A 9418-nucleotide genomic window follows, 5' to 3' on the forward strand; every position below is an offset into this window, starting at 1 on the left:
TGAAGAACTAGTGATTATTGCTTGAATATGATGAGAAGGGATGATTATAGCATGTTCTTGAGGAGAGAGGTTGTTCTTCGTGTTCTTGGCTGATGATACTTGAGAGAAAATAGCTTGGAATTGTGTTTGAATGTGTAAAAAGTGAGGAAAAATTAGCTGAAATGAATATATATATGCGAGGGTTCACGGCCGTGAACCTCGTATACGGTCCAAGCTGATTACGGCCGAAGCCGTTTACGGTCCGAGGTCGGCTAGCGTTTACGATCCGAAGGTGGTTTGTGACTGAGAACGTGTCCCAATGAGGTTCGGTTTCCGAGGCGATAAGATTCCGAAGTGTTTGCGGCTGCGAGGGTTCACGGTCCGAGGAGTTTACGGTCGTGAACCTTTTGCGGCCCGAAGGTTTGCGGTCCGAAGCGAAGGAATAAGATGCGAAATTTCTCGGTTTTTAAGCCTTTTCCTTCTAAATTCAATTGTAATTATTTTAAGGACTTTTATCAAACAAAGGTTATTATTATAACCTAAATAAAAACACAAACAATAAAAAGGACTTTAGTTGACCCTCGTTTGACTTTGGTTGACTAGGGTTGACTTTACAAGGTAGAAAAATAACGGGATGTTACATAAGAACCCTCTTTAATCCATGCAAGAAGTTATAAGTCATTTAGGGCTCATGTTGGATCAAGATTTAGGAATCTTTATGTTTGGTTATCAGATCTAGATAAAGTTGGAAACATTATCTACTAAGATCATATTTTGTTGGATTATGGAAAGTTTGAGCATTTGTCTTAAGTGATTAAGTGCTTAACAAGAAATGAGATTATGCTTTAAACACAACGCCAGGCTTAAAAGTCAAATGCGGCTATTTTGTCACCTAGTGATCGAGACGTGACCAAGAGCTCGGTTGATGTAAAAATGTTTTTGACTAAGTGTTGGCCTCCAATTTGTATTTGGTCAGTTGAACATTGAATGTTGACTTTTATCAGTTGACCGTTGAATTTTTTACCAGATTGACTTTTGGTCAAACTTTAGTGGATTAAGCGTTTTTTACTGTGTTGGCCTCCAATTTGTATTGGCCACTGAGTTGTGTATAATGAAGATTTAGGTGGTTCGTGTACTTGATGCTCAAGAATCATTTTAGAATGATGTTGCAAATAACATATGATCATATATGGTCATACCTATAGCATGTTGTCACTTATTTATTATTTATTAAGAATTTGATTATTAATAAATATATTCAACTATTATATTTAATTTTGAGAAATTACTTTTTGAAAATAATATTATGAAATTATTATTTTATGAAAATAATATTTTAAAGAGTAAAAAGTAGATGTTTAATCACATTGTATGATAAAAATATGTTGTGTACAAGTTTTTTTGGACTACTTGGCTTCCACATAACTTAACTAGTTGTCTTAACTTATTTAGTTAGAGAAACTAGACATATCACTTCTCTCTTTTCTAGCATCGTGGCCGAAAGTTGTAATGGTATGGGAGGTTGTTTGTCAACCTCCCTCTTACACATTCAATGCCTCTAGCTAGCCATTACTTATAATAAGGTATCCCCTTTAGATCTCATGTGTACGTATAAAAAGGATTCATAAGGCTTTCATTTAGTTCTTGCTTCTTCATTTTGAATCCTTTTTATAAGAGATTCCATGACATATCCATCAAACAAACCATATACATCAACAATTGGTAACTGTACTTTTATATAATCATGGTGGATTTATGCATATAGTTTCATGTTTGTAATAAATTGAGGTTTTCTGAAGACACAGTTATCAATACAAAGCACTTAGAGCAATATTACAAACAACTAAAAATGTTAAGTGCTCATCTTTTTGCAAGTGTAGTCGAAAATTATTTGCAAGATGCTTCTTGTGTCTTGCTCCTTTGGCAGCTTTAGTAAACGAGCCACTTTTGTATACCCAGCATGTTGCCTCAGGAGAGATTCAGGCTTTAAATCGAGCTTCATTTCCTTATTGGGCCTTTTGGGTTGTGTCAGGGCCCATTGCATAGCCCATATTGCTAAAGGCCGCATGTATGTTATAGATCTGTAGTGCCCATCAGTATTCCAAGCTTCTGGGGTTTGGAAAGAGTAGCTGCAAAAAAAGCAGGCAGGAGGATAAGACTTAATCTGGTAAGTTATATATATAGTTTAAATTTGTTGCTTATCATCGCATTGTACATTGATAAATCTACCTAATTATAGCATTTTACTTGTAATTATCTTTTCTTGAAATATGTACCCAACTATAATGATGAAAATTACTTTGTATTTGGATAACATTGCTTTTATGGAAAGAAACAAAAGTACGATACTATAAAAAACAAATGAATGAAAGTAGGTTGCTATTAAGTACGCTTACCCGCATCCCTCTTCGGACCAAGCGGTCTCATACACTCCACTTGCAGTGTGGAAAGCAGTGTCGATCATGCCTTCATGAATCATACCCGCAGCAACTCCATAAGTAACTCCAGTCCAAATTTCCCTCGATTGCATACATGACATATCGGGTTCACCCGTGGGTAGCATCCCATTAATAGCTCCACGTTTCCCATTCTTCACTTTCAAAACATTGAAATTATAAACCTTCTCCAATGCACTTTTCGCCTTTTCTTCATCAACAATCGGAGAAAGCCCGCATGCTCGAGCATACCTACCACAAGCAATGTTAAATGTCTTAAATGCCCTTTATAATGAAGGCGGTTCAAATTTAAACATACCATTGTCCCGCCAACTGATCAGCTTGAATGGACGAACTTGCCCTCCCTTTACTATCATCGTAGTTAAAATAAGAACCATTCCACAACTTATCATACACACTCCTCGCTTTCAAAAACTTGGCCCAAAAATACCCTTCACACCCCTTATCACCAACTACACCCGCCATAGCAGACGCTGCCTGCAACGCCGCCACCCACAGCCCACCGGAATACGCACTAACACCCAAAACCGACCACGTGTCATACGTCTGATCAGGAAACCCTTCATTCTCAACCATCCCATCTCCATCCTTATCAAACTGCTCCATGTACGCCATTGCAATATAAACCGAAGGCCAAACAGCTTTCGCAAAATTCTTATCACCAGTAGCCACCACGTCTCTGTAGGCTTGGAGGACAAATTTAGGGTTTAGATCTTTCCATTGGTCTGTATTGTAGAGGTTATAGAAGTTAACATCAAACCAAGGATCGATCATTCCGATATCATGTGGGACAGCACCTAGGGCTTTTTTCGGGACCGATGCCCCATCGGATAAAATATCCATTTTACGGGGATCATGCATCATGACGGCAGATGCAAAGTCGCGTTGGAGGCTGAGTTCGAGTTTGGGGAAAAGCATGATTAGGGCGAATGATGCGTAGAAATGGACGTCGTATGTGTTACACATGTGGTATTCTATTCCTTCGTAATACAGAAATTGCCCGATGTTTTCTTCTCCTTCTTGTAGAAGATTTGTACCGAATGCTGAGTTTTTTGATGTGGGGTTGTGGATTTCTTCGAGTACTGACGTCATTCTTTCAAGAACGTTAACAGCAGTGTCGTGTTGATGATGAGTTGTATTAGTATCACCGTTACTTTGAGAGTCCATGTTAGATCTACCAATTGAGAACTGTCTTCCATTAATGGTTGACAAATTGTGTACAGGAGGTACTCCATCTGGAAAAAAAGAAAAAGAAAAAAACAGAGATTATGAACACAGACTTGAGCAGGTTGCATTTGATAAAAAAATGATGGATGTTTATAAAAGTTAAAAAGATCAGGGTTACCTGTCCAGATTGTGCCCCCTGAGTTGAGATAATATAATTCATTGAAAAGAGTGATTGGGTACCTGAAGAAAGGCAATAGGATTAGAGATTAGTAAGGGCAGTGAAAAGAAAGAAAATTAGAGGATTTGGTTTTTACCATTCAGGAAGCCTCTTGTCTTCAAGGATAGGCTGTTGCCATGCTTCTATTTGGGCCTCCCAATTACCATGTTCTAAATTTCATACAAAATGAATAATTGGAATTGTGAATAATATATAAAAACAACTTTCTTGAAACAGCAATGTACTTTAAAATACTAAAATAGATAAGAAGGCATCACCTAGAATAGCATCATGTGCGATTTTTTCAGCAGCATCCCCATGAGTGCCATAAAATTTGGTGTAACGCCTGTCACAAAACATCTCTTGTAAGAATCATGCTAGTTTTCATATAACACTAAAATGCAAGAAATACCAATGTACTTTCATTTCTTTGTTTATCAAAGCATCAGCATCCTACTTTTATTTATTTTTTTTTTCTACTACAACAATGTGTTTTCAATTCTTTTTATCAAGGCATTGTATTTTGAAATATCTACAAAATTATAGCTGTGAAAACTGCATTGTAATAGGATGAAATGAAAGTAGGATGCTATAAATATAATAAACCAATATACGAAAGTACGTTGCTATTTCTTGAATTCAGCCCATTTAATATATAATAAAGTTTCAGAAAAGAAAAAGGTTTGGTGAGTCACCTATGGTAAGTCCTGGTTGGAAAGACAACTTCCGGACAATCCCATGCCAATGAGAAGGTGACAGTACGCACAGCCTGAGATGGTATGGTCACAGAAGCTGCAATACCCGCACCTATACACGACTTTGCTTCTGAGATCATTGGTAGTTGAGAAGAATCAAGGTCATCAAAAGAACCATTCTGAATCATAAAAATTAAGGCTAGATGTAAGAAATGGCAATCTACTTCCATTTATCTTTATTATAGCATCTTGCTTTCATTATCACCTACTACAACATTGCACTTTGAACAATCTATCCCGCTATAGCAATTTCATTGGTATAATTGGTCAGATTTTTCAAAGTACAGTGTCTTAATTAGACAAAAACTGAAAGTACAGTGCTATAATTTGGTAGATGCCTTCATAAGAATAAACTGTAGGTACAAAAAATGAAAGTAGGATGTTGTAAAAAACAATTAAATGAAAGTACAATGATATGTCTTGTATATAGCCAACCTTTTTAATTTCATTCCACATGTCTTTTGCTGTGAGACCCTTGGAGTTTCCAGATATTACAAAGGATGGACACTCTGAAACGCGCACATGGTTTGTTTCTTGTGCTGCAATAGCGAATGTTACAGGGGGTTGCCCATCTGCACTCCTGTAATAAAAATAAATGAAAGTACATTGCTATTTCTTGCATATGGCACAAATGGAACAACACATTATTAATGAATTAATAAATCAAGGAGAGAAGAATTTACCTGTGATGTAGGAGAACTCCATGAACGCCATCTTTCACCCTGATAACAATATTTTTAACATTCATGACAAAGTATATAAATAATAATCCTGAAACCCAATACAGATGTACAATTGAGCTTAACATGTGAACATATCCTTACGTCATTTTTGAATTGGAATGATGACCAGATAATCCAGAGGATCCACCAACAGAATTCTGAAATAAGTGAGAATATCAACTTTTACTTATTTTGTTTTTTCTGAAAAACCCTAAATGATGAAAACTTACCTCCCATGTAAATAGCAAAGTGACATCTGCATCTGTGTTTCCGGTGTTTGACAGCTAAGCAAGATTAAAGCCAATGATATAGATCAATGTCATCTCAATAGACCACATAACAAAACTCTGTAAATAAGGATAAGGATAGGAGGGCATTCATGTCTTTTGAGAGTGAGTCTCTCTCCTACCTTGTTTCCATATTTTTGAATGGGACAAAAATTGCAGTTTTTGTCTCATTGGCATCAATCTCAATACTTGTCTTATTCTACTCATATATTGTGTTCTAGTTCAATGTCATGTCATCTGTCAATGGGGTTTAAGAGACATAATCATACCGTGTAAGTAAATACTGCTACAGGAAGGCTGCTTTCTTTATAATTATGAGGAATAATTGGGGAAATCTGACGACAAACTATTTTGAGGTCCGGATCAGGTTCACCTACATAACAGAAAAAGAGTCGGTCAATGATGAAAGTCAAACTTAGACTAGTAGTCAACCGTGGGAATGAGGAAGATGAGAATTACCATCATAAACTGTCCAGGCCCTTGGGTATAATGCATGGTATGTAGATTTCTCTCCACTGAAATTCCAGTCCCAAGATCCAATCCCAACATCTAAACTATCTCTGTTAATTCACATTATCTTCAGTTTCATTTTCATTAACAGTTCTTTCAACTTTCTATCAAATATTACTTTTTTTTCTTGTAGGGAATTGTTTTAAAAAAGTTTAATAGAAAGTTTCTTACTTAAGCATTTCTGGGTTTGGTGGGCAGAGGACAGTTGAGTACTTCTTTCCATTTGGTTGTGAGACAAAAATCTGCACAATGTCAAAAAGTAAATTAAAGAACTATGATTTAGGAATATTATTACAGTGATGAATATCTGTTAAAAATACGAAAAAACTTACAGAAAATTGATTTGCTAAAACTGGTTTATCTTCACATAATTTAGGAAAGAGTTGCCAACGCAAAAATTCGCCTTTATATGTCCTTCCAATGCTACCTGCACTGCCAGATGAGTTTTTTTTTCATATAAAATGACCAAAGGAAAGAGTTGTGATTATCAATTTATCATACAAAAAGTTTAAATGAGCTTACCCAATACCACCCAAAGGAACACCATTACAAGAAGAATAGTAGTGTTTCTTGAAAGGATTAACAATAGTTCCCTGAAACAATATAGTAATATAACTTAGTGAATTGTCATGATTAAAATGCTTATCAAATAAATATTGATATGAATTAAGAGAACTACATTTCCATTTCCCTTTGCAGCATCTTCTCGTATCCAACGCCATAACCGATATCCCATTGGAGCCTATGCAAAGGAAGAAAACAATTAAAAAAGCTGATATGTAAACAAATTGTATCACTTCATATATAACATACATACCAGATGGATTACTTCTTTGAACTTTAAACCAAACTCTGAAAGGGCAGTTTCCTTAGTGTTTAGTTTCCTCTTCCATGTAAGAGGTGCAGCTTTTGCTGGATCAACCTTACCCTGGAGAAAGATTTCTTTTTAATTAAAAAGATCATAATGAATTTTACAAATATATAGAAACAAGAGAGGCCTGAAAATGAATAAAATATCAGAATAGAAGCATTATTATCCATGTACCTTGATAATACTAGCATCAGAAGCTTCTCTATCAGCATCATAATTATTTGCTGTCATTTCCCTGAGAGAAAACATGGATAAAAAGATTAAGTGTAATGTCCATAAACTCAGCAAATATGTGTAGCATTAGATCCTGCATTAATTTCATTTTGATGTAAGATACTGTGTTTGTTTCAAAATCATAGTCCTCTTTTTATTTTGATTAAAATCTTACTTTTCAATTTGGATAATTACATAAAGTTTTAGTTGTTTCTGCTCAGAGTCTTATACTGCAGTATCTTTTTAATTGATTAATATCAAAAAAGTTCTTTCAAGTTAAAATCCAAATCCATTTGAGACCGCAAAGTAAAAATGGAACCTAAATTTGACTGAAGAGTGTTCTCTCAATGATTTATCATGTACAAGAATCATTTGCAAAATCTTTTCATCTTAACTAGTTATACCGATTGCTTCAACAATCATAGCCTGATTATAGCAGAAACCATTGATGCTAACAATCAAGCACACAGGCCGCCTGCACTTTTGACCAATTCCATTGCTCCTATATTCTTGTGAATACAGACACAAGCATAAACTCAACAAAATGCCAAGTCAAAGGCTTGCCATAATCAGTATGAAGATTCAGATACCACGAACTTTAAGTAATAAAACAAAATCTGCTTGAAAACCTATCTTCGTAAAAAAAAAACGCAATGATACAGTTATACTAGCATCGCGATCATAACATATTTTGGCAAATCAATGGCATTTTTATACAGATAACTTAAATTCGACGTAACATTGCATCTCCAATGCGTAAACAAAAACCAGATGCGGAATTCACTATGATAGATAATAAAGTTCAATTTAACTAAAAAAAAGCACATATTTGGTAAAGCAAATTTATCAGCAATTAATCAACTAAGAATTCATCATTCATCGTAAGTGAAAGAATCGAATCGAAATTAAATCCAGTGTTGAATTTCACGAACCCTACCAAAATTTTGAAGAAATGATTCAGCAAAAGATTCCGTAGCGATTGTTGTAGAGACTTGCTGTATCATGAAACTGAAAATCAGAATAGTCAAGATGACGCTGCGGCTTACGATTATATTTAATTTAATTAACTAATGTCCAGTTGTTCAACACTCAACAGTTGGTGAATTACAATACTTTCCCTGGACTATTCATTAATCTACAACTTTGGTCTTAAATTTTCATTTGTTACATTTTAGATCCAATTTAAAAACTAATGTGTTGCCCCTAATGGCGATTGGTGTTCTTTCTCAAAGGTGTAAACTTGGTAGCAGCTTCGATTGTTAAGTTGTAATGAAAGCATATATTCAGTAATGTACATTCTAGATTTTGGATTATATGTTTTATAGGTTATTGTCATTTTAATCCAACGAAGTTTCGCAAAAAAAATTATGAGGTCCATGAATTAGTTTTTGTTATTAAACTCAACAATGACATATTAATAAAGGGAAGAAAACCTTTATTAACAGGTTACCATGTATAAACTAACCAAATATGAGGTGATGTGGCATATTTCATGTCCACATAGACAACACCCGTGAGATGACATGACATTCAACACTCAAAGAACTACATAACCGCCTCCATGTCTTACAAATCATGGCCACCATCTGCCGCTCAGCTAGAGTAAAATTGCGGAAACCTCAGTTTGTTACCACCCTCGACATCTGTCTCCTTCCTTCCGACAACCACCATATCATTAAATTTTGACAACCTTTTCCACCTCTAGTTTTCTTTCTTGAACAAACCTAATTCAGTGCAAAAAAAAATTGGATTATCACACTACTCAAATTCAGACAATCACATTACTAGTTGATGTAACTTATCATGCCTAACATAACTAATTAGAACCGGTAACATTACTAATGGATATCAAGCTTAACATAATCAATTCAGAGTAACTGTAAATAGATGTAAGTTATCAGGCTTAAGATATATGTAACTTATCAATTATATATAATCAATTAAGAGTGATTGTAACTTAAAATCCATATTGTTGTTTGATTTCGGGGTTAAATAAGCACCAAAAGCCTTATCATGGTGCCTTAATTTGTTTGCATACCATTGATAAGCTTTCAAAATCCGGTAGTTCGTTATCTTTTCATTGCACTTGATATATATATATATATATATATATATATATATATATATATATATATATATATATATATATATATAATCAAACACTAGATCTCTTGTTTGTAAAATAATTATGTGCATATTAGGCTACAGGGAGTCATGTGCCATGAATGCTCGTTAAGGAGG

At 34.8% G+C, this 9418-nt stretch overlaps 1 protein-coding gene across 2 annotated transcripts; it reads right to left on the reverse strand.

Moving 5' to 3' along the window:
* Nucleotides 1-1687: 1687 nt before the first annotated feature.
* On the reverse strand, nt 1688-8213 carry LOC145125584 (uncharacterized). 2 transcript variants are annotated; one of them, XM_079061024.1, is made up of 20 exons: nt 8115-8213; nt 7139-7199; nt 6911-7021; nt 6773-6835; nt 6616-6686; nt 6426-6525; nt 6265-6335; nt 6043-6143; nt 5853-5956; nt 5527-5580; nt 5399-5454; nt 5258-5296; nt 5010-5154; nt 4515-4693; nt 4098-4165; nt 3917-3989; nt 3781-3842; nt 2734-3670; nt 2376-2666; nt 1688-2108 (listed from the first exon to the last, which is right to left on the reverse strand). In XM_079061024.1, exons 2-20 carry the CDS (start codon nt 7193-7195, stop codon nt 1832-1834), a joined length of 2859 nt encoding a protein of 952 aa, XP_078917150.1. In that variant the 5' UTR covers nt 7196-7199; nt 8115-8213; the 3' UTR covers nt 1688-1831. The 2 variants fall into 2 exon arrangements, with proteins under 2 accessions (XP_078917150.1, XP_078917151.1); XM_079061025.1 differs by lacking the exons at nt 7139-7199; nt 8115-8213 and having other exon boundaries at nt 6426-6520; nt 6911-7020.
* Nucleotides 8214-9418: the final 1205 nt, after the last annotated feature.

This window comes from Lactuca virosa, chromosome 7 (genome assembly GCF_052849685.1).
Source record: "Lactuca virosa cultivar CGN04683 chromosome 7, Lactuca_virosa_CGN04683_v6, whole genome shotgun sequence".
Classification (NCBI taxonomy): Eukaryota; Viridiplantae; Streptophyta; class Magnoliopsida; order Asterales; family Asteraceae; genus Lactuca; species Lactuca virosa.